Genomic DNA, 26839 nt, shown 5'->3' with positions numbered 1-26839 from the left:
CATTTGCATTCCAGAAACATATTTTTAGAAAGACCATTTAATTAGATTTCTGTTGGATAAGTAATTCCAGGAGGAGATTTTGATTGCGCATAATTTCCTGAATCGTTTGTTGTATTGCTACCATTGTATTGGTGAGAGTTGCCAGAATTGATTCAATTCCACTAGGCAATTGGGATGGATTCGCATTGGGCTGCTGAGCAGTCATTTCTGGCCTCTGTTGCGGTACCTGATGGTGCATTGTTCCTGCAGTGGTTTGTTGAAGTTTCGGTTTAGAAACTGAGGCATACGACTCGTTAGAGTTACTTAACGCCTGAGCAAAAGATACTCCTGGAATCGTAGTTGGTGGTATATACGGCAAGTTTTGTCGGATGACAGGGTTTCGAGCTGCGGTTTTTTGTTGGCTTATGCGACTTTTTAACTCTTTGTACACAGGGCAACCTCTATAGTTGGCAGTATGGTTTCCCCCACAATTGCTACATTTCTTCGCAGATGGGTCCTCCTTATTTACGGGGCAGGGCTCAGAGGGGTGTACATCCCCGCAGGCAACGCAGACTGCACGTAGGGTACAATAGGTTTTTGTATGCCCATATTCCTGGCAGTTTGTGCATTGGACAGGTCCATTTCGCGTATGCGGATATTGCAGCTTATAAATTTGGTGAACTTCGTTTTTACCTTTAGGCATAGAGTCAGGTGCCAATTCTACCTTGAACATTGGTTGGGGAATTTTATTTTTGTTTATTATGTTCATGGCCACATTTCTTTGATGTTTACCGAGCTTGTGCTCTTACTCAACAGCATTGCGCTCTTACTCAACAGCATTGCTTTATTTTAAGCAATATTCCACCCTTTAACAGATAATTTATATGGGTAACACGAGCACAGATGCTCATGCGTACCCTAAGTGTCTTTTCGCGAATTAAATTGGTGTTAATTGCACTTTAAATTTGTTACAAGGCGGAGCCATAAAAAAACACGTCCGACGTCGCTCAACATTCGATGACGATTATTACTATTCATTTGCGTCCGAGCAGGGACATCGCTTTGTCTTACGATTATTTTCTCACTTTGTTTGTTTGCGGTCTGGTTGGGATTTGGAGTTTGGTACCATCCCCATACTACAAGGTGTGCTCCAAAGTAAACAGGACTTTTTAAAAACAAACAGAACAGATGGGTTGGTCGGCAAAATTAATTTATTTTAATCAAAATAGTCTCCTTCTGCTTCAATACAGCTTTTTGCACGATCCAAAAGCATGTCGAACGAGTGTTTTAGCTCGTTGGCCGGTATGGGCGCCTGTATGCCAGTGCAAGCCTTTTGACCTTTTGGCCTCTACGTCTACATAATGCTTTGCTTTCATGGGCAAATGCATTCTTCCGAAAAGGTAGAAGTCGTAAGATGGTTAAGATGTGATTTTTTGTCAAAAATCTTTCACAAGTGTCGATCTTCTGAGCAATTTTTGGTCATCAGTCAATTTGTGCGGAACAAACCGTGCACACACTTTTCGTAAGCCCAATTTGGTAAAATAATCGGTAACAAGCGTCGATCATCTGAGCAATTTTTGGTCGTCAGTCAATTTGTGCGGAATAAACCGTGCACACATCTTTCGTAAGCCCAAATGTTCGGTCAAAATGCGATAAATCGATGTTTAGGAGATGTATTATTCCATTTCCATCAATTGCAATGATGATTTCGGCTGATTTTTGATGAGTTCACGCACAGTTTCGATGGAATTTTCGGTGATCACGAATTTTGATTGGCCCACATTTTGATCGTCATTTATGTCCTCACGACCACTTTGAAAACGTTGAAACCACTCGTGCACTCTGCTACGGGATAGGCAATCATCGCCATAAACTTGTTCCATCAATTGAAACGTTTCGGTAAAAGTTTTACCAATTTTAAAACAAAATTTAATGTTGGCTGTAGCTCATTTTCGCACCGATAACACAAACATACTGACACTTAAAACGCAATAACTTCACTTCGAATCGATGAAATGTCATGAAATTCTCACTGGACAATCGATAAAGATATCAGATTCTAACGCACTAGTCGACATATAGATAGCGCCACCAGGCGCTAGATTCAAAAGGTCTTGTTTACTTTGGAACGCACCTTGTACAAATACTTCGTTTGAACTTTGGAGTTGGAGTCTTGTGCCCCCTGCCCCACTGTGGTATTGTTGTTGGCCTACCTAATGGGTAATACTCTTCGTCGCTCGGAATTCAGAGAAGTTTCAGTGGACTCTTTTGAGAGCTTACCATTGAGCATAAAGCTCTAATAAGTTTAATTATTGCAAATTCGTGTAAGTGTAAAGTAATTAAAAATCTGTGTACATATTAACATATGTGTGGTCATACGAATACATATTCATACATACGCTACAGTCGAGCAAGCCCGACAGTTTAATACCCTGTACCCAGGTAAACTTTCGTCACTGAGTTATATGCGCCCAAAGCATCAGCAAAAAGAGGAAGAAGAAGAGCGAACTTGTTGCTGCAGTTTGGGGGGGTTGTACTGGCGAGAATTTGTTTCGCTAATAATTTTTCTTAGAATTGACCGAATTGAATAAAAACAACAGTAGATAATTATATATGAATTATGTGTGCAAAGTTTTTAGGTAGCATTTGAAATGTGGACGCTATTGACGAAATTCTGTAGCGGGGGAAGGGGGGGAAATTAAAAAAAAATAAACTCGTCCTTTCTCGGACCTCTCGGACCCTTTTATAGTTTCTGAGATCCTTGCGTTCATTCAGACGGACGGACGGACATGTCTAGATCGATTTCTCTCGTCATGCTGATCAAGAATATATATACTTTATGGGGTCGGAGATGCTTCCTTCTGCATGTTACATACTTTGCATAAACCTAATATACCCTTTTTACCCTACGGGTACAGGGTATAAAAAGGGCTATTAAAGTAGTTATAGAAAACAAAAATAAATATTTTTGTGGTCAATTTATTGTAGATAGTTTTAAATTTTGTGCGAATACCCCTATTTTATTGCAGTGCTGTGTTCGGTCTAGCTTAAGGTGCGTTACTTCTGCTGCATACATACGAACATAAAGTTTTGTTGTTTCTTGCACCGCAAGCTTTGCCAAACAGTGTGGTCGCTCTCTCTTTAGTGCGCGCCTTTTTTGGGCCACACTTGTCGCCAAAGAACTTTCCCCCCACATTCGTTCGGATTAGCGTTGCCTATACTTCAAGGAATATTATAAAAGAAGAATTAGCGAAATCGGTTTAGCTGCTCTCGAGATTATCGCTTAGCAACATATTCAGCGATTCATTATACCCTGTACCCGTAGGGTAAAAATTTCATCTTAATCGGTTCATTCGAAGAAAAGTTATTAGCGAAACAATTTTACTCCGGTACTACGCCCACAAGCTGCAGCATCAAGTTCGCTTTTCTTCTTCCTCTTTTTGCTTCTGCTATGGGCGCTATGGGCGTAACGCTTATTCAGTGACGGAAGTTTGTCTGGGTACTGGGTATTTCACTGTCGGGTTTGCTCGACGGTAGCGTTCTCTCTTGTTTTAATATTATAGATATACTTGTATTATTACAGCGTTGCTCTGGTAACTAAAACTCAACTCCACGTACACAACTACAACTACAATGCATTTTCTTACATGATAAACTAATACATCTATAGCCATCTCGCTCGTAGCGACGGCCTCGCTGGCTGCTGCGGCACACAGGTGTGCTGAAAATTGCATATACACATTATCGACTTTCTGCTAATTATTTGATTTATGAAAGAATAATTTGTGTATTCATTTACGGTGCATGACAATTCGATCTTTTTTTTAAAGCCAATTACGTGATCATGCTGTGACGCGCCAAAAAAAGTCGACACATGCCCATATCTAACTGCTTGCTTATTTACAAGCGATTTACCGTTTGTGTTAAACGGTTTCGTCAGCTAGCATTGCTACAAATATATTCTGAAGAATTCTAAGAGTCATTTAGCGTAAAGCTTATTCAGTGAATGTATTTTGGCGATTTACAAAAGCAGAAACACACTTTTAAAATTCACAACATTCATATTTTGAATTAAAAATACATATTAGTGTTTCAATTGCAAAATTGAATACATATGTATGTATGAATGTACACACATATATAGGTAAATAGCGATAGCATGAAAAAATAAAATGTATGTATATATATATATATATATATATATATATATATATATATATATATATATATATATATATATATATATATATATATATATATATATATATAATAGCCGTATATTTGACAAATGAATGAGTGGAGATATTGTGTAGACGCAAAAATTTGTGCAAGAAAATACTGCGAATAGCCCGTGATATATGCCGGGAATATTTGCTTAAGTGTATACAATGGCATAAGACAGCGGTACTTACAAGTATCTGCTGACAGCACAGTGTATTATCACTAAAGTGTGGGTGGTCTGCGATGCGAACGATTATGCTAACACCTGCAGCCTTGGTGGTGTGATTTGATTATATCGGGGCTCTAGCGGCAGAGTAGGAATAACCCCCATCCCGTCGAGAGAAATCTTCCGAAACGGTTCGTAGGCCATTATTGCCTCCATCCCGCTAAAGCCATGGCAGGCCTTTAGAAACGCTTGCTGTTCATCGCCATTTTCTTGCTCGTGTAGGCTCAGATTTAGATTCCTGTTTAGTACCGATCTGGCACTGAACAGCAATAACGGACTTAAATTGTGACCCAGAAAATATGAATTCCGATTTACAAAAAAAAAAAAAAAAACCCCTCAAATTAATGAAGAGCTGCAAGCATTCATGCGCAGCTCGACGGTGAGGCGATCCCCACCAAAAGTGGCAGCGAAGCCTAGGGCGGAGCTACCAGAATCACCCCCGAGCTAACAGGCAAATGATCCCCAAGTGCTGGAAGACTCACTGAAGGGAATAGGCGCTATAGTCGAATGTATGAAAGCCCTTATAAATGGAGGCCAGAGAAACATTAACTAGCTGATTAAAGACGAGTTGGCCAAACTGATAGTTCTACAAAAGACGACGTTAAGATTGTGCGCCAGCACAGAGTGAACGAATCAGTTCACCCAAACGACACCGCCTCTGAAGTAGCGCCCCCTTGGGGGCACCCCAAAACACCCGAAGACCCGAAGGGCAAGCAACGAGCTACCCCGCCGAAGAAAATAAAAACGCACTACCAAGACCTCGTCATTGTACAGCAGGGACCGGCGTTATTACAACGTAGCGACCAGAGGCAGCAACTCATGTAAGCGCGGAAGAGCTGAGAAGTCGGACTTTACCAAGGTCCAAAGACATGGGCACAAAAACAAAGCACACCTGGCCCCCTTATGCCAGAAGCGTAGGCGAGTGTCAAATCGCTGACCTGCTAAAAGCAGTCAAGTCTGACTGCAGAGCATGCGTGAGGATGTCCAAAGCACCTGCAAAACAGAGAACGGCAGCCTCCTGTTACAGCTGAGCAGATCCACGACTTATGGCGACGGAAAACTGCACGCAGCGGTGGGGAAGGCATTTCATGGGATTGCCTATGTGAAAGCCCTGTCGAAGAAAATCAAGGTAGAAATCCGCGACCTAAAAGGAGAAGATTTGCGCAGCAGTAGCAAGCATCATGGAAATGGCCAAAGTAGAAACCTAGGCAGTAAAGTCTCTTCAAGACGCGCGGAGCTCACCAAATTCCGGTAGTATCCTTGCCAGCTAATAAACCGAGGTCGTATGCCGGACCCGAAGCGTCATCGAACCCACGAGGTGCAAATGCTTACATTATGACCACATGACAGCGAGATGCAAGAGCACTGAGGATATGAAGGGCACTGGTTTTAAATACGGAGAGAAAGCCCATGTGTCTAGAACGTTCACAAAGGACCCAAAATGTGCACTATTTGATAAAAAAAAGGCCTACATAACGTAGATAACGCCACTTGTAGCTTTAAGTGACTTGAGTTCAAAGAAACTGTGCAACAAGCGAGATTTAGGGTAATCGTGGCTTGGCCATTCTGAGCGAACCATAGAGGTTGAGGGTTCTCCATCGCAATTTAAAAGAGCACTCTAGCGGCTTGGCCATCCTGAGCGAGCCATAGAGAACCCGGACAGATTCCAGGTGGGCTTCTGACCAATCTGAGCATCGTGGACCACAGCTGGAACACGCCAAGGCATATAGGGCCTTTGTGCGGGCAAAAGGTAACGGCCTATTGTTTTATAGCTGCAACCTTACCCCAAACTTGACTCTCAACGAGTTTGCGGCAGCCCTAGATGAGCTGGTGGTCGACGCAGCTAAGATTATCGTAGCTGGTGATTTCCACGCATGGGCCATTGACTGGTGTAGCTCTGTCACAAACGGTCGTCGCTGAATCGTACTGGAAACATTCCCAAGCCTCGAAATCTCACTGCTTAATACAGGCACGCAACCCACGTTTAGCAAGTTCCAAGTTAGTTCCATAGTTCCGACCTCACATTTGCATGCTGCTCACTCTAACCGTAGGGCCTTTTCGGATGGCCTTTCCAATTTGAGGATGTCCGGCCATCCTCAAAGCATGGTGCAGGAAGCCGTAGCCCAACTGCAGACTGAATGCGATGGCATGTCGAAGAGGAGACGGAACCCACGTCACCACGATGCAGTCTTCTAGTGGAACGAGGAAATCGCACAGATGCGAGGGGAATGCAATCCAACCGGACGAACTTCCCAAAGACTACGAGGCACACAGCAGAGAATCGCGCATACTCAAGAGCCTTGAAAAGACATACGGGCTAGCAAAAGGAATTGCTTCCTCAAGCTATATGACTCGGTAGACCACGACCCCTGGAGCAAGGCGTACAAGTCGGTGGTGAAACTCATCAATGCAGAAAGACAGGAAGTACCATCCTCCTTAAATACACTTTCTTGGATAGTTGGAGTGATATTTCTTGGCACGCTGGAAATGGGAGAATCAGACAACGTGGGACCAGCAGTAGCAGTACTTCCCCCTAGTACGGGTTTCGGGTTGATGACATCAGCAAAGTGGTCGCCATATCATCGAATGAGATCTCGGGGACGCGCTGAAAGGGGTGGGACCAAGCAATACTGCCTCACCAGATTTCTGCAGGAGTACCCCAAGGTGCAGTTCTTGGGCCACTTCTATGGAATATTATGTACGACAATGTTCTGCGACTGTAGCCACCAGCTAGCATTGAGGTAATCAGGGGTGCCACAGAAATCTCTCCCTTGTAGGATCAGATGCGCTTCTTAAGCATTTGAGTTGTATTTTTTCGACAATTTATTAATATTAATGCAAATGGCATATTTGTTTTCTATTTAACATAGTACGTTACGGATTTTTACAATATTAGTCAATCAGTCGACAGTCAGCTGTTGCTGACAGATTGCTTGGAGGGGGAGTTCGAAAAAATGAAATCTTTCCAAGTTCTGTGGCACCGACGTATTTTTTGGGAGTCTTCAAAAACAACTGTAGCCGAAACAACCGGAGTTTTCTGTGGCACCCCTGAATATGATTCGCAGATAACGTAGCGATAGTGGGGTTGTGCTTCCGGGAGCATCTTGCCGCCACATCGGCGAGAGAATTAGTGCGAATCATGCTGAACACCCGCGGACCAATCAGGGCAGCAGGTTACTGCTCAATGGGGTCATACGTGTGATCATGCTGTATGGAGCACCCATCTGAAGCGAGTACACGAAGACAAAGAGCTACGTTCAACCACTGCAAGTAGTAAATCGCTTAGGTGCTTTGGGCGTTTTTGCACATTTAGGACCGTGTGCGACGACGTCGTCCTGGTAATTGCAGACATGGTATAGACCTTCTGGCAAGTGAATTAAGCAAGCTACAAAGAGGCAATGGCACGGGTAGTTCAGGGACGCCCCCCACAGCGCAGGGCACTGCGAGCAAGCGCGAAACAGTACAGCCTTAGAGAATAGCAAGAGCGTTGGAACGCCTTCCTCAAGGGCCGTTGGATACACCAACTAATCCCCAATATTGCGGCTTGGGCCAAAAGAAAGCATGGATTTGTGACAGATGGAATCTTACACAGATCTTTAGTGGAAGCGGTTGCTTTCGCAGCTATTTATTCTGCTTCGGTAACAACAACTGAGCCGAATGTACAAGGTGCGTTCCAAAGTAAACAGGACTTTTTGAATCTAGAGCCCCCTGGTGGCGCTATCTATATGTCGACTGGTGCGTTATCTTTATCGATTGTCCAGTGAGAATGACATTGACATTTCATCGTTTGGAAGTGAAGTTATTGCGTTTTAAGTGTCAGTATGTTTGTGTTATCGGTGCGAAAATGAGCTTCGAAAAAAGAGCCAACATTAAATTTTGTTTTAAAATTGTTAACACTTTTACCGAAACGTTTCAATTGATGGAAAAAGTTTATGGCGATGATTGCCTATCCCGTAGCAGAGTGCACGAGTGGTTTCAACGTTTTCAAAGTGGTCGTGAGGACATAAATGACGATCAAAATGTGGGCCAATCAAAATTCGTGATCACCGAAAATTCCATCGAAACTGTGCGTGAATTCATCAAAAACAGCCGAAGTCATCATTGAAATTGATGGAAATGGAATTGAACATCGAAACAGCGATTTATCGCATTTTGACCGAACATTTGGGCTTACGAAAAGTGTGTGCACGGTTTGTTCCGCACAAATTGACTGATGACCTAAAATCACATTTTAACCATTAACCACTCGCCGTATTCACCTGATATGGCACCGTGCGACTTCTACCTTTTCGGAAGAATGCATTTGCCCATGAAAGCAAAGCGTTATGTAGACGTAGAGGCCAAAAGCTCAAAAGGCTTGCACCGGCATACTGGCGCGCATACCGGCCAACGAGCTAAAACACTCGTTCGACATGCTTTTGGATCGTGCAAAAAGCTGTATTGAAGCAGAAGGAGACCATTTTGAAAAAAATAAATTTATTTTGCCGAAAAAACCATTTGTTCTGTTTTTTTTTTTTAAAAGTCCTGTTTACTTTGGAACACTACTTGTACCTTCCGCAGGCGTGAAGTTATTGAGGACTCACACCACGTCACTTTCGTATGCCTTAGGTTCGAGGGGGCTAGGAGTCACCTTAGAAACTTGCAAGGGGAAGCGCTGTCGCCAGCAAACTTCACCATCACCATGGTGGCGGACAAGCGTTTTTAGAACTCCTGTTGCAACTTCACCTCTACAGCATTGGGAGAGCTACGGAGACCGGAACTTGACCGGGCATGCACGCGCTGAGGAAGCGCGGGCGGGTGGCACATGTAAGTGAGGACTAGCTGTCCGCCCGCCGCGGAATAAGATATGTTTGTTCTCATTGGGGCATGTACATACATACTATGTGTGTATGCTCAATTAAATATCTTTGTCAAATTGTACAAGTTTTAGAAATTACTTAAGTTGATTAGCACTATCATACTACATACATATTATTGCACTATTTGTCCTTTCTCTAATAACGCACCAAAGTAATTTGTTATTTGGGAAATGAACTCTTTAAAGAGTGTCTGAAGATAAATATCATATGGAAAATAAATTTATAATTGTAAGCACAAATACCTAGCCCAGCAAAGACGAGCAAAATGGACGGACAGAAAGTTCTACATCGACTCGTCTTGGCATGCTAATCACGAATATATATATATATACTTTCCAGGGTCTGCTACACCTCCTTCTGCCTGTTATCCTGCCACCTCCCGAAAAAATATACTCTTGTACCTTTTAGGTACGAAAAGAAAAATGTTTGCGTTATTAAAAACTACGAATACTCTGTGTAATTGTAGTGAAATCAGATACTACAATGTTCTGTACAAATACAGGACTATTGGAGTTTACAACAATCATTACAAAACGTGTTATAGACACGATGGCCGTGTGGGAGATGATTTAGAGTATTATTTTGCTATATTAATGTTTTATTTCGTTAGGAGTCAACTGTATCTCCGTTCGGAAGCTGTCAAATTAATATTGAATTGTCTTCTGAATTACATTGGTGCATGCGGAGAGTCGATACGCATTCGAGATGGGAGAGATGGGACTACATAGCCCTATTCTCCTAAATATATAAACTGGTCCCAATTAAATTATATACTAGATATATACATACAAAATTTAAACATACCTTTGCTCAGTGTTCAGAAAATTGGCTGGAAATTGTATATTTTCTGGACTTATGACAGGAATGCCGCAGGCTTTCAGGTAAATTGATATATCGCGAAATTTACATTTTTGATCTGCAATTATATAAGTACAATAGAAGAGCAAGATAAATACTTAAAATTTTTCAATGAAAAACAATTTTTTTTTTCTACGGCACTATGGTCTCAAATGCCGTTTTTTGGCATAAGCTCCGAAAGGAAAGATACCGTCCTCAAAATTGGTAGATACAATATTTACGTTATAGAGAAATTAATAGAATAAAATGTTGTTACATATGTAGTTGTTATAGCCTGTACCCAAAGGGTGAAAGGCTAGTTTTGTGCGCATGTATGTAACACACAGAAGGATGCGTGGCAGACCCCACAAAGTATATATATTTTTGATCAGGATGACAAGACGAGTCGATATAGCCATGTCCGTCTGTCTGTATGAGCCCAAGGATCTCAGTAAGTACAAGAGCTAGGATAACCAAAATTGGTATCAAGGTTTCTATAAGCCCTAGGCAGATCGAGTTTGTTTATTTTTTCTGATACACCCCCCACTCCCCCGCAATTCGTGTTTTTTTTCATAACTCCCGTAATTCTCGGAATTTTGAAATCAATTTTGGTAGGTACATCCAGTTAGTACTAATGTGCCAAATTTCATCATGATAGGTCAATTCAGAAGAAAGTTATAGCCATAATTAAAATCGCTGCTCATGCGCTGCCTGCAGCACTGCCGCTGCCCGCAGCTGTTGTTCTTGCTGCTTTTGTTCAACTTTGTGCTGCATACATACACGCATATAAACACGCATAGGTACGTGATGTAAATGTATGCTGTTAAAACTGAACATAAACATGTGTTCTAATTAAATTAAATTAATTAATTAATTAATTCATTTTTTTTAATATATTTTTTTTTTAATTTTTCTTTTTTGTTGAGAGTACAGGCTATTTTATTGTCGAGCTTGCTCGACTGTAGCGTTCTATCTTGTTTTGTTATAGCCTGTTATAGGGTATAAGGGTAAAAGGCTATACTAGTTTTGTGCGAATGTATGTAACACAGAGAAGTAGATGTGGCAGATATAGCCATGTCAGTACGTCCGTCTGTCTGTATGAGTGCAAGGAGGCAGACCCCACAAAGTATATATATTCTTGATCAGCATGACAAGCCGAGTCGATATAGCCATGTCCGTCTGTCCGTCTGTCTGTATGAACGCAAGGATCTCAGAAAGTATAAGAGCTAGAATAACCAAACTTGGTATACAGATTCTCCTGAGCCCGAGAAAGGACGAGTTTGTTCATTTTTCCCGATGCACCCCCCCCCCCCCCCCACTCCACCCTATTGTAGATTTTCTATAACTCCCGTAATTCTTGGAATTTTGAACTAAAATTTGGTAGACACATCCAGTTAGTGATTATATATCCGTATACCAAGTTCATTATGACAGCTCATTATGATAGGTTGATCAGAAAGAAAGTTATAGCCATATAACCAGGCCCAATGCATACATACATACATATGTACAAGTACACAAACACGCATAGGCACGATTCTGATGTAAATGTATGTATGGAATATTTTATGTTTAATTTAGTTAATTAATTAAATTAAATTAAATTAAATTAATTTAAATAAATTAAATTTAATTAATTTAAATAAATTAAATTTAATTAATTTAAATACATTAAATTTAATTAATTAATTAATTAATTAAATTAAATTAATTTATTTTTCGTGGGGTGGTACAGGGTATTTAAGAGTTGAGCCTGCTCAACTTTAGCATTCCTTTCTTTTTTTATTCTTAAACTGAACATAAACATGTATTCTAATTTAATTTAATTAATTCATTCTTTCATTCATTTTTTTAATAATTTAATTTTTTTTTTATTTTATTTTTTAAATTTTTTTTTTTTAGTTTTTCTTTTTTGTGGAGAGTACAGGCTATTTTACTGTCGGGCTTGCTCGACTGTAGCGTTCTATTTTGTTTATACTTTGTACATGAAATGTACAGAAGTATATTAGGTTTGCGGGAGCTGAAAAATGTAACAGGCAGAAGGAGGCGTGGCAAACCCCACAAAGTAAATATATTCTTGATCAGCATGACGAGACGTGTCGATCTAGCCCTGTCTTTCAGTCTGTCCGTCTGCCCGTCCGTATGAACACCTGGATCTCAGAGACTATAAGAGATAGAGACACCAAATTTTGCACAAAGATGCGTTATGTGCGTATTCTATACGAGTTTGTTTTATTTTTTTGATTCCCCCCCCCCCCCCCCACTTCCCCCCTATGGGGGTTTTCCCGATTTTCCATTCGTATAATCGCCTATATCGCGGAGACTATAAGACCTAGGAACACCAGTCCCAGATGCCTTATGTGAATACGCAGAAAAAGTATATTTTGGAATTTCCCTCCCTCCCCCTCTACCCCGCAAATCGTAACTCCCGTAATTCTTGGAATTTCGAACTAAAATTTTGGGAATACCCCCAGTTGGTTATTATATGTCCGTATGCCAAGTTTCACTATGATAGACCGATTTAACGAGAAGTTATAGCCATAAATATATTTGCTGCTGCAGCGCTGCCCACGGCTGTTGTTGATGTTGCTGTTTGGTTGACTGCGAAAATGCTTACACAGCTCTGCTCGCAGTGCTGTCGGCAAATGTTGCTGTTGTTGCTGCTTTGGTTCAACTTTGTGCTGCATACATACATGCATATAAATACACATAGACACGTGACGTAAATGTAAAACTGTACATAAACATGTCTTCTATTAAATACTAAATATTAAAGTATTAAATACATTTTCTTTATTAATTTAATTAATTAATTGAATTAAAAACAAGAAAGGAATGCTAAAGTCGAGCAGGCTCAACTCTTAAATACCCTGTACCACTCCACAAAAAAGTAATTAAATTAATTAATTAATTTAATTAATTAACTAAATTAATTTAATTAATTAACTAAATTAATTTAAGAATATATATACTTTCTGGGGTTTACCAAGCCTCCTTCTGTGTGTTCCATGTGCACTCGCACAAAACTAATATACCCTTGTACCCTTTGGGTACAGGTTATAAAAAAAAATTTTTTTTTTAATTTTCCTTTTTTGTGGAGATTACGGGCTATTTTAAAGAAAATTTAAAAAAAAAAATTAAGTTATTAAAAAAAAAAAAAAAATGCAGTGTCTTCGGTGCATTCGTTGCTATTAGACGTGTCACGCTTGCACTAAGTTCTATTAATAGATCGTCGCGTTTGTTATCAGCAGTCATCTGTGTGCGAAACCGAGCTCTAATATAAATTTGTAGACGCCGTCTTGAGCGGTGTCGGTATCGGTTACGGTTAACTAAGATAAGACACTAAATCACAAACAAAGTGTGCCTTGCCCTCTGGGCGAGACTTTTCTCCCCGCCCGCCCTTCCCGCAGCTGCGTAGGAGGGGCAACGAAACCTTATCAGCGTATTAAACATTTGTATTGTTAAATATTGGGCAATTGCAATATTTTATAAGCAAATATTGTATTGTGCCCAAAAATGGATGAGGCAGATACTTCCGCTCACTCACAGCTTTATAACAAGCTGCCCGAGTATGAGAAAATGAAGAAATTAGCTGGTGCACCTGGAGAACTACGTGCCACCTTGGCCAGTGACTTGATGAAGTCAATTAGAATGTCCAATTACAATAGTGCCTCGATAGCGAGGACTACAAGCACAACCACTACCAGCACCTTAACATTTTCTAATGGAAACTGCCAATCCAACTACACAGTTGCAATGACTACAACTGGCAGCATATGCTCCACACCAAACACCGTGAGTACTGCAACTTCTCAAACTGCGCAAAAAAATGACTGTGCATTTCAATTTCCGATGGTCTCTCTTCGTAAAAAACAAAAAAGAGCGGACAAAGAATTAAAAGCAGTCAAAACAATTCAAAAAATTAAGCCAACACAAACTAACCAAATAAAAGGAATTCAGCACAATATCTCTGCCAGCACCAGTTCGGCAGCACTGCAAAATAATCGCTTCGCAGCCCTTGCAGATGAGGCCGACACTTTAATGGAATATGATGAGCAAGTTCAACAACATGAATTCGAGCCCAGCCAACCAAGTGAAGCTAGCAATGAGCAACAAAGCAACGCAGTATCAAAGCCTCCAGCTATCTGCGTGCCGCAAGTTGACAAAATGGACAAACTAGAGCAGGCACTCAATTCTGTTGTCTCAGCTGACGACTACGATATTCGCACGTCGAAATCTGGGATCTCGCGTATTTATACAAAGAATTCCAATGCGTTCCGTGCAGTAGTAAAATTATTGTCGATACAAAATTGTGAATTCTGGCACCATCAGTTGAGGGAGAACAAACCCTGCAGATTGGTGCTCAGAGATATTCATCCCAATGTACCCAGGCAATTAATAGAGCGCACCTTTACTGACAAGGGCTTTACAGTTTTGAATATATATTGCCCCAGAAAACCGGACTGGCGTAACATTCAAATTAATGAGGAGGATGGTGAGGATATAAATAATGTCAAAACAAGACAAAATATGTTTTACGTTAACCTCCAGAACGCACCCAACGTTGCTGAGGCACTAAAAATAACTCAAATTGGTAGACACAGGGTTACAATATCAAAGGCCAAACAGAGTAAAGAGCTGGTACAATGCTTCAGATGCCAAGATTTCGGGCACACGAGGAACTATTGCCTTAAAAAGCCGGTTTGCGGTAAATGCTCGGGGGACCATGATACTGGCTCAAAATCATGTAACCTGAATGATAATGGGGAATTTATATGCGCTAATTGCGGCGAAGACCACATGTCGAGCTTCAGAGGCTGCAAGGTAAGAATTGATCTAGCCAAAAAACTTAAGCCAGCTGTGAGGTTGCCGAAAGATGGACTAGTTATCAGTAGCAATAGGAGTTACCCAAATAACCAAGGCACTAAAGTACAGTTTATCTCAAACTCTACTGTTAAGAGTGGCTTCTCTTATGCTGATGCAGCTAGGCCAATTGGAGAAAAACGTACCAGCGCGCCAACAAACCAAAACTCGCCCCGGTCACACAGTTCCGCCGAAGATTGGCATCTAAACAACAAATTTAGTATGCTGGAAAAGGCGATTTTAGATCTAAACGGAAGAATGGATCAAATGTATAAGCTCATACAGGAAAATATGGATTCCAATAGAGCCTTCCGTGACTTGGTACAAAAACTAATATCCAAATGTTAAATCTGCTGTTAAAAATCGGATTATGGAACGCACGGGGCCTGGTCAAAAACAATGATGAACTCAGGCTTTTCCTAAGTTCAAACTCGATCGATATCATGTTAATAACCGAAACACACATGCGTCCTGGCTTGAACGCATATTTGCCCGGATACGACCAGTACTTCGCTAATCATCCCAGTGGCACCGCAAAAAGTGGTTCTGCTGTCATTATTAGATCAAGTATCGCTCATTCACAGAATGAGCCAATTCTAAAAACAAACATCCAAGCGGCCAGCGTTACTATACCGACGAGTGGTGGAAGCATCACAGTCTCCTCCCTATATCTTCCTCCCAATGAAGCTTGGTGCAGGGCCGACTTTGATCTATTGCTTGCAACATTAGGAGATAAGTTCATTGCAGGCGGTGATTTTAATGCAAAACACCAATGGTGGGGTAATCCCAGATCTTGCAGGCGAGGAAGGTGTTTGCAGGAGGCCATAGCAAGTACTACTTGCCAAGTTCTTGCTACTGGAGAGCCAATTTTCTACTCTTACAACACACGGCTTAACCCCTCTGCACTGGACTTCTTTATTGTCAACAGGATTGCCCTAAACAGACTCACCGTTGAAACAAAATATGAGCTCGCATCGGATCACCTTCCAGTAGTAGCGACGCTACATCATGCACCGCAATATAATCCCAAGAGGGAATATATTCTACCACCTGGCTCCCGTATTGATGTTTTTAAAGCCGATCTCGAAAGAAGAATTAACCTGAACGTCGAAATTAACAGCCCAGAGGATATCGAAGACGCGATATCAATCCTCATGAAGAACATTTCACTGGCTGCGTCTTATGCTGCACCGAAAACTCTACGCTTGCCAACCCAACATAGTCAAGCTAGTCTACCACCAACGGCTGCTGCGCTCTTAAGCCTGAAAAAAAGAGTCAGGAAAGAATATGCAAGAACTGGAGATACTAGCATTCATCAAATCTACAAAAGACTGTCCAATCGACTGCAAAAAGAGCTTGCTAAAATCAGACAAGGCAGAATTGATGACATATTGGAAAGTGCTGGTCCAGATGCATCATTTAATTACTCGCTCTGGAAGCTTACGAGGCGATTTAAGAGGCTGGTCATCCCTAAGACTCCAATTAAGGATCCTACAGGTGGATGGAGCTATTCCAGTCAGCAGAAAGCTGAAATCTTTGCAAACAGCCTAGAGGAAAGATTTAAGCCTTTTGACTTTACAACAGCAGATAGGCGAAGGGTAGTCGAGCTTAGGCTGGAGATGCCATTCCAAATGGCCTTGCCTGCAAGCCCAGTTACACTTCAAGAAGTGGTACAGCAGATAAAAAATCTAAAGGTAAAAAAAGCGCCTGGAGAAGACCTTTTAGACAACAGGACGCTGAAACTGCTCCCCACAAGGGCTCTGCTGTATATTGTCTTGCTCATGAATAACATACTCAGGCTGAGGCACTTTCCAAACTGCTGGAAAATGGCGCTAATTACGATGGTTCCAAAGCCAGGGAAACAGCATACTGAAGTAGATGGATACAGGCCGATTAGTCTGTTACCTGCCCTCGGGAAGATGATGGAACGCGTGATTCTGGACCGGATTCTCCAGCTCGAAGCCGTGACGCGCAGAATTCCAAAATGGCAATTTGGATTTCGAAGAAGTCACGGAACACCGGAGCAGCTCCACCGTGTGGTCAACTTCGCCCTGGAAGCCATGGAGCAAAAGATGTACTCAGTGGCTGTGTTTATGGATATTAAACAAGCTTTTGATAGAGTGTGGCATGATGGACTCCTCTGCAAATTGAAAGGCGTGCTAACTCCTCAATTGTTTCAACTCATCGAATGCTTTCTAAGGGACAGAAGCTTCAGAGTTGCTGTTGATGGAGTGAAATCCACGAGGCGCTCAATTTGTGCAGGGGTGCCCCAAGTGTTCTCGGTCCTACCCTGTATACATTATTTACTGCTGATATGCCTGCACCGCAAGAGATCATTGGAGTAGACGAGGATGACGCACTAATAGCTACTTACGCAGACGACACTGCGGTGCTTACCAGAAGCAGAGATATCGATGTAGCTTCGGAAGCCTTACAGCAGTATGTAAGTAGTTTCGAGAATTGGGCTCTGAATTGGAACATTGGTATAAACGCCAGCAAGTGTGCGAATGTCACATTTACAACAAGGCCGTCGTCATGCAGAGATATCACAATGTTGGGGTCCACGCTCAGTCATACAAATTCGCACAAATATCTTGGTGTCATTCTGGACAGAAGACTCAACTTCAGCAAGCATACAACAATGGTCAAGCGATCGGTCATGGCAAAAGCCGGAAAGATGGCATGGCTGCTTGCCCCATGCAACAAGCTGTCTCTGCACAGTAAGGTGACAGTATACAAATCCATATTAAGTCCAATATGGAAGTATGCGCTACCAATTTATGGCATTGCCGCTGCTTCAAACCTAAGCAAAATAAGAGTTGCGCAAGCTAAAATACTCAGAAAAATATGCAACGCTCCCTGGTATATGCGCACTAGGGACATCGAAAGAGACTTATGTGTCCCCAAGGTTGGCGATGTCATTCAAATGCACGCAAGCAATTACGAGAAGCGACTCGGCAGTCACCCCAACGCACTAGCGAGGCGGCTCCTGTCCAAACCTAAGAAGAGAAGATTGAAGAAGTGCCATCCAAAGGATCTCCCCACAAGATCCCTTGTATAAAATATATAATATATATCATAAAATATAATTTCATTTTTAATGTAAAACATTGTAAATATTGTATATATGTACATAGATATAAGTACGTCCTATAGATGCTTACTATAGACAACTTTCGTATCCCCAAACTTTCAACTAGCTTAAGCTGCCATATTGGTAGTAGAAAACTAGTTTAATAAATTATATATACATTTTTTACAAAAAAAAAAAAAAATAAATAAAAAAAAAAATGAATGATTTAATTAATTACAATTTATTAATTAAATTAAATTAGAATACATGTTTATGTTCAGTTTTAACAGCATACATTTACATCACGTACCTATGCGTGTTTATATGCGTGTATGTATGCAGCACAAAGTTGAACAAAAGCAGCAACAACAACAACAGCTGCGGGCAGCGCTGCCTACAGATCTGCAGGCAGCGCATGAGCAGCGATTTTACTTATGGCTATAACTTTCTTCAGAATTGACCTATCATGATGAAATTTGGCACACGGACACATTAATACTAACATTAGTACCTACCAAAATTGATTTCAAAATTCCGAGAATTACGGAAGTTATAAGAAAAAACACGAATTGCGGGGGAGTGGAGGGGTGCATCAGAAAAAAACATAAACTCGTCCTTTTTCGGACTTAGGAGAACCTGGATACCAAGTTTGGTTATTCTAGCTCATATTATTATTCATACAGACGGACGGACGGACAGACGGACATGGCTATATCGACTCGTCTTCTCATCCTGATCAAGAATATATATACTTTGTGGGGTCTGCCACGCCTCCTTCTGTGTGTTACATACATGCGCACAAAACTAGTAGGTCTAGCCTAGGTCTGCCTAGGTCTGCCACGCCTCCTTCTGCCTGTTACATTTTTCAGCTCCCGCAAACCTAATATACTTCTGTACATTTCATGTACAGAGTATAAAAATTGATTGATTTTACCTCTCTCGGTATTCGAACTCACGTAAAGGGTGTATAATTGCACATATACAAAGCAATTGCGTCTATGTGAGTGTATGTATGTTTATGCGCGTCTATTAGTGTCTGTGTAAGCATGTTTGCAGTCAACCAAAGCATCAGGATCGACAACAGCTGCGAGCAGCTCTTGGGCAGCGCTTGACCAGCAAATATATTTATGGCTATAACTTCTTGTTAAGTCGGTCTATCATAGTGAAACTTGGCCTACGGACACATAATATCTAACTGGGGGTATTTACCAAATTTGAGTTCGAAGAATTACGAAAGTTAGAGAAAATCGCGATTTGATTGGGAGAGGGGGGAGGGAGGGAAATTCCAAAATACACATTTTCTGCGTATTCACATAAGGCAACTTGGACTAAAATTTAGTGTTCCTAGGTCTTATAGTTTTCGAGATACCATTATACGAATAGAAAATCGGGAAAACCCCCATAGGGGTGAAGTGGGGGGGAAATCAAAAAAGTAAAATAAACTTGCACAGCGTACACACATAAGGCATCTTTGTGCACAATTTGGTGCCTCTAGCTCTTATAGTCTCTGAGATCCAGGTGTTCATACGGACAGACAGACGGACAGACAGGTCCTAGGTCTTACCTAGGTCTTCCTAGATCTTACCTAGGAACACCAAATTTTAGTCCAAGATGCCTTTTGTGAATGCGCAAATCGTAACTCCCGTAATTCTTGGAATTTCGAACTCAAACTTGGCAAATACCTCCATTTAGTTATTATAAGTCCAAATGTTTCAACATGATAGGCCGATTTAACAGGAAGTTATAGCCATATATGTACATGAGACCAAGCAGTTTAGATTCTCTAATTGTTTGAATTTCTTTAGTGTTCGATTACAACTCGGCTTGTGGTTTTTAATATAATTGGCGAAGGCTTTTACTTTTTCCGATATCAACATAGTATTATGTTCATCTACGACTTTTACTTTAATTTTCTGCAATATACAAGTATACTGCTTAAATGCGTTTTCTGTGTCTATGTTGGTGCTCTGACAATTTCTACGTGCCCAAAAACGAATTTTGCTGCCATGAAAGCAATTTTTTCAAAAACGGGCAAAAACGGGAAAAGGAGACTTATTATACTCTGTACATGAAATGGCGTGCAAATTGATTCTACATACCTTGATCTTTATTTTCCATACTTATACTTTTATATTCACTCAAATAGAACGATTTTTCTAAGCGAAAGTTAGCAAACAATTTCCTCCGATGCAAATGTCAGGGATGTCACCGATCAGCTGAGATAATAAGCGTGCCAAATCATCAGGGTTACAACAAAGCTCAAAAAAAAAAACAGTTTTATTCTAATTGGGGTGTCTATTTATCGAAATTTTACTTTTATTCCAAAAATGTTTTTTAATACATTTTTTGATTTTATGCCGCTGAGGGACCATAGAAATGTAACGTATAAGCTGCGTATAAATAAACCTGAGATATTGACGTGCTCGGTTAGTCCAACTTGACTTTGATTTTTGACACTCTCTTTTATTTTTGAAACGTGTTTCTACACTACCTTTTTGTGAGGTACATTTAATATTGGGAATTACGTGAGGCTACATGTGACACACAAAAAAGTTTACCGCATTCTGGCACATAAACAGAACTCCTAATCACTATCCTAAAAAATAGTAAATTACCAAAACTCAAATATCGATAAATGCAATATGAGTGCAAAATTAAGAAAAACAAAAAAGAACGTTACAAAAGGAATATATAAGGAACATACAAATATATTGAAACAAGAAAGGAATTCTAGAGGCAGCAGGCTCAACTTTTAAATTCCCTTCACCCACTCCCACAAAAGAGATAAAAAAACATATACTAAAAATGAATTTCAAAAAATTAAATTAGTTAATTAATTAAATATAATAATATTAATAAATAATATTTAATACATACATACATCAATTGAGACATATGTTTATGTACAGTTGCAGCAGCAACTGTTAACAGTAAATCATCTGTTACAGCGAATGGCGGAAGATGGTCAAGACGTCATAGCTTACGGGGACGATTTGGCTGTTATCTGCAGGGGAAAGTGTCACTAAACACTGTGCAACCTCCCCTCGTGGCATTCTCAAGCTGGACATTCTCTAACGGCTTAGGGGTAAATCCCTCCAAAACCGAGTTTGTACTTTTTACACGAAAGTACAAAGTTCCAACTAGAAACTGGATGGGTTTAACTTTTAGCAGCAAAGCTAAATACTTGGGAGTTATCCTGGACAGAAGTACATATTACTGAGATTGCGACCTTATTTAAATTCCTCAGATTTTCTTGGTGGTTTGGCGCGGACCATCACAATTGATGTAGATTTTATGTCGCGTGGGGGAAGTGGTTTGACCAGTGACAAGGAGCGCGAAACTGACTATCCACAGGTGGATAGCAATCAGGACTTTACCTTGCATGTTTGCACCCGGTTGTGCGAATCGTCAGGACGATCCTGGTCCTGATGAGTTTAAGTTGTGGTCCTAATGTTGACCAAGGATACCGGCTGGTGATGCTTGGGAGCATTTAGTTCGAAGTGACGTGTTAAACAATCAAACTTTCATACTGACTTTATTCTTACAATTCATGGCTTATATAGCCATGCTTAAAACTAGCTTATGACTACTTACATTCACCGTTAGCATGTATTGGCCATTGCCCAATCACTTCTTAATCGAATGTAAGTTAACACCGGCAAGCTACATAAGCTAATCTGATGACGGCTTCAAAATAATCGATTTGCTAAGAGAGGAAGTTAACTTTGTTTCCCGGAAAATTGAAGGAATAACCTCAAGATGCAGAAAGAAGAGATCCCAAAATTGCCCAAAATAGGGCTTCCCAATTTCAACGGGATATCGAAAGACTGGCCAATATTTTTCGAACTGTTCAAGGGGCTCATAAACGAGAGGAAAAATCTCACCAACGCAAGGAAACTCAATTACCTGAAGACTTGCTTCTAGGAAGAGGCCAAGATGGTAGTTGGCCACGTGCTTAATGGATCAGCAGCAAGCTATGACTCAGAATAGGAGCTTATTTACAAGCGATATAAGAATAATCGCAAAATATTCACAGTATTTTAGATCTGGAACCCCTGAATTACGAGTCTGAAGTAAGCATACGGACGTTTTTGGAAAGTATCCATATGATTAAAGAAAAGAGTTATATTGGGCAGGACGCAGGCGTCATTTTTCCTCAAATATTGCTGGGCCGATTTTTACAAGAGTCGTTGCAATTGTATGAGCAACACGTGAAAAATGCAAGACAGAGATCCAGAAGCTGCAAGTTGTTCTTGAATTTATTGAACAAATTTACAACTCAGTAAGTCCATTACAAAAGGACTTCAAAAAAGCTACAGCAATCCAGAAGCAAAAGAAATGCGCCTACTGTAACTTTACTGAACACGACATAGGAAGATGTCAAAAATTCAAGGCTACACCTGTTAACAAAAGGAGGGAGTTTACATAAAGCCAACATCTGTGCTTTCGCTGCTTTGGCAACCACAATATCAAAAATTTTAAAAAAGAGTGGAAATGCCAGTCGTGTAGGCAAGAAGGAAAGTGTGAACTACATGAACGAAACTAACAACCAAGACACACTGTAGTGAGCGGAGCAGGATTGGTGCGGGCACAATAATACGCGAAGTTCTGTGGTTAAATGGACAACGTCGATAGCTTCACGTCTTTATTTATATATAAATTATTATCCTAGTTATTATGATATCGTCTACATACTATAATCGATTCCTTATCTTCTACCATGTGTGTCCTTATCTATTGAGCTGGCGCCTGCCAGCTATGAAAAGGTTGGTGTTATGTTCGGCATCTGAGGCCGAACTCATTATTATCTGTATAAGAGAGCATGTCTGTGTTTCTTATCAAGTTTTTATCTATAATAATGTAATATTGTAGAATTCTATCTTTGAACAATCATTATTTTATTCAGCCTTCTTAAGTCTATGCATAATCTCATATCACCTGACTTTTTCTTGACCAGTACTATTGGCGATTCATATGGCGTATTGCTCGGACGAATAATGTTATCACCCAAGTACTCATCTAATAATCTCTGCAGTTACTTCTTTTTTCCATAAGACAGTTGCCTACGTGAACAACTAAAAGGTTGTGAATTCTCTAATGATATGATCATATCGCATCATATTTTTGGTACACTTGGTCTTGCTGATTTAACATATTTTATAAAAGTGGCGTGATCTTGCACCTGGTTTCGTACCCGACATTCTCACTGATATTGTAGAGCTTATCGTTCTCCTTTAAATGGTATATCCTTAGCATGTGTGACTCTAAACAATTTTCTTCTAACCTAACATCTTCGTGTTCTCCTAACTTAACTACTTCCGAACAATTTTTCACTGTATCTACCTGGACCTCGTGTCTAAAACTTTTCTCTCTTAATTCGTTGCTAACAATTTCTGCCTTTGATACTTCACTGCTCTCGCAGCATCCGCACGCCACCTAAACTCATCTCTTCAAAGTTTAAATTACAAGCGTTAATAAAATCTATACCAAGCACTGCGTCATATCCCATAGACTCGTCTGCCACGATTAAAAAACAAGCAAAAAAAAGCTAAAGTCGGGTGTCCCGACTTTGAAATACTCTGTACATATGTTTACAATAATTATAGGAAACAAAAAAATTAAGAAAATTAAAAAAAAAAATTGATCGATTTTACCTTTCTCGGTATTCGAACTCACGTTAAGGGTGTATAATTACAATAATTAAAAAAACAAAAAAAATTAAGAAAATTAAAAAAAAAAATTGATAGATTTTACCTTTCTCGGTATTCGAACTCACGTAAAGGGTGTATAATTGCACATTTACATAGCAATTGCGTCTGTGTGAGTGTATGTATGCCTATGCGCATCTATTCGTGTCTGTGTAAACATGTGTGCAGTTAACCAAACAGCAACATCAAAAACAGCCGCGGGCAGCGCTTGAGCAGCTATAACTTCTTGTTAAATCGGTCTATCATAGTGAAACTTCGCCTTTGCAAAATTTTAGTTCGAAATTCGAAGAATTACGGGAGTTAGAGAAAATCGCGATTTGCATGGGAGAGGGGGGAGGGAGGGAAATTCCAAAATACACATTTTCTGCGTATTCACATAAGGCATGTGGGACTAACATTTTGTGTCCGTAGGTCTTATAGTCTCTGAGATATAGGCGATTATACGAATGGAAAATCGGGAAAACCCCCATAGGGGGGAAGTGGGAGGAAAATCAAAAAAATAAAACAAACTTGCACAGCGTACACACATAACGCATCTTTGTGCAAAGTTTGGTATCTCTACCTCTTATAGTCTCTGAGATCCATGTGTTCATACGGACAGAAGGACAGACGGCCAGAAGGACAGACGGACAGACAGACAGGGCTAGATCGACTCGTCTCATCATGCTGATCAAGAATATATATACTTTGTGGAGTCTGCCACGCCTCCTTCTGCCTGTTACATTTTCAGCTCCCGCAAACCTCTTATACTCTTGTACAGTTTATGTACAGAGTATATTAAAATCAATATTCATCGTTTTCTTCGTCACATAACATATTGTTTTTCCAAAAATATTCATTCATATTCATTTTCATTCAGCCCGCAATACAAACTAAAACTACTCTGAATTTCCACTTCAATGGAAACAAGTGATATTTTTAAAAACGAAATCGTACTCCCTGTGTCTATAATGCATTTTGTGATGAGTGATTGGTTACTTGAGTGCTTAAAATGTATCCTAAAATATCTAACATAATCACTCTTGATCTCGAAATCGCCTTCAGAACACCTGGTGATCAAATGGTCCAGCGGGCCGCAACTGTAGCACTCCCTGGCCCAGTGACCTCTAGAGTTGCAGTTAAAGCAACGGGTGTCTTCCTTCGTAGTGCCCACCGGACGGCTTAGTTATCTTCTCGGCTGACCGCCTTTGGGTAGCTCAACCCTGCAGACGCTCGGTGCAACTACAAGGGCTCGCTGAAGCATTGGATTCGAGCCTGTGTGCGCAAACTCTCCGATGGTCTGCCCTCTATGATACCGTCTAAAATTTCCTTCGGTCGATGTTGACCTGCCGAGTTAACATAGTTTTCTCTTCAAAATATGCTATGATGTTCTCGTCTGTCTGCCAAGTGCGCTTTTCAAACATGCGCCGGAGCTCAGCTTTCGACATTTTTCCTCCACATTGTAATTGAATCTGATCCAACAGTTCATCAATTGGTTTTCTGAGGCGCTGTGGATCAGATCAAAACATGGCGTTGTGTGTTATTCAACCCGTAAATGCGCGCCATTATTCAATTGGAAAGAACAATTTCTTTTGCGAGAAGAATTTCTTTTGCGAGCTTGAACGCTGCAAAAGGCCATTCACCATCTCTGCCCATCACTTGTTGACTGACTGCTGATGTAGCGTCAGTTTCTGCATCTACCATCTCTCTACCGTTCGTGTCACGGCCGTTATTCATAGCTGTGACAACAGCTGCCTGTTGCTGCACAACAGTAACGTTCGCTTTCGCTTTTTTTTTTTGATTTCCCCCCTCTGCCATGCTACAGAATTTCGTTAATCTGTCCACATTTCAAAAGCTACATAAACAAAACTTTGCACACGTAATTTATATAGAATCATCTATCTTTGTTTTTTGTAAATTTTTAGAAAAGTTATTAATGAAAACATTTTACTTTAATTTAGTACTACGCCCACAAGCTACAGCATCAAGCTACCTCATCTTCTTCTTTTTGCTTCCGCTATGGGCGTATATAACTCAGTGCTTGAAGTTTGACTGGGTACAGGGTATTTCACAGTCGGGATTGCTCGACTGTAGCGTTTTCTATCACGGCTCAAAATCGCCATCAGCATCAACAATCATGTTGAAAGCAAAACAATTTGTATTTTTTTTGAATGGCTTTAAAGTTCGATTACAACTTGGCATATGTTTTTTACTTTGGAACGCACCTTGTATAATTGGAGAAGGATTTTACTTTTACCGATATTAACATTGTATTGTATTCATCTAAGATGCTTACGTTAATTTTCTGTAATATATTCTGCTTAAATGCGTCTTCTGAGTCTTTGTTGCTGATACAAATGTCAACAATGTTTGCCTGCCCAAACAGTAGTTTTGCTGCAACAAACGCAATTTTACAGAAAACGTGCAAATTGGGACGAAGTTCTTTAGTAATTCCATAATGAACATATATTAGTTAGTATTTCTACATTTATAACTTTTTACAACTCTTTACCATTAAAAAGTACAATTCCACGAAACACAGCGCAACTTATAAAGGTTAATTTAAAAAAAAAAAACACATGAACAACAGATGGAACAATTACACGAACACTCTTCATCGCTTAAAAACAGTTTTGGATTATAATTTTACATACCTTGATTAACGTTTTCTATTATATAACTTAACTTTTGTTGGTTCTTTTCTTAATTCTGCAAGCTCTGAAAGTTTATTAAAAATTGCTGTCAAAATCACAAATACATGTGTTTCATACAATCAGGTGACTATTCAAAGTCGCGCCAAGAAAATGGTGTTGCCATATTAGCAGGAATTAATTTAATTTTCGCTTAATTAAACAATTTATAATAAAATAAAAATAAAATTTTTTATATTTGGACAAATTTTTTTTGTGACCTTCTGCCAAAAAAACGGGAAAAAAAATCCATAGTGCATTGGTGCTGAGGCTGATCCCGTTAGGAATTTCGCTTTGCCCTTGAACTCGCATGGTTTCTAGCAACTTCTTCGCACCAGCTGCTATTTCTTCATGCAGTTGTCTCAGCAGCGCTGCACCTTCCAACAGTTATTGCTGTTGCATGG

At 40.3% G+C, this 26839-nt stretch overlaps 1 protein-coding gene across 1 annotated transcript in view; it reads right to left on the bottom strand.

Moving 5' to 3' along the window:
- The window catches only part of LOC115629975, a 153755-nt gene that overhangs the window by 80631 nt on the left and 46285 nt on the right, over nucleotides 1-26839 (bottom strand). The window contains exon 3 of the mRNA XM_030526597.1: nucleotides 10090-10201. Coding sequence (XP_030382457.1) covers nucleotides 10090-10201 — 112 coding nt within the window. The remainder of the gene's footprint in view (nucleotides 1-10089; nucleotides 10202-26839) is intronic.

This window comes from Scaptodrosophila lebanonensis, unplaced genomic scaffold (assembly GCF_003285725.1).
Source record: "Scaptodrosophila lebanonensis strain 11010-0011.00,11010-0021.00 unplaced genomic scaffold, SlebRS2 tig00000184-arrow-arrow-pilon, whole genome shotgun sequence".
NCBI classification, from domain to species: Eukaryota; Metazoa; Arthropoda; class Insecta; order Diptera; family Drosophilidae; genus Scaptodrosophila; species Scaptodrosophila lebanonensis.
The sequence above is the reverse complement of the archived record's forward strand: the minus strand, read 5'-3'. Positions and strand labels throughout refer to the sequence as shown.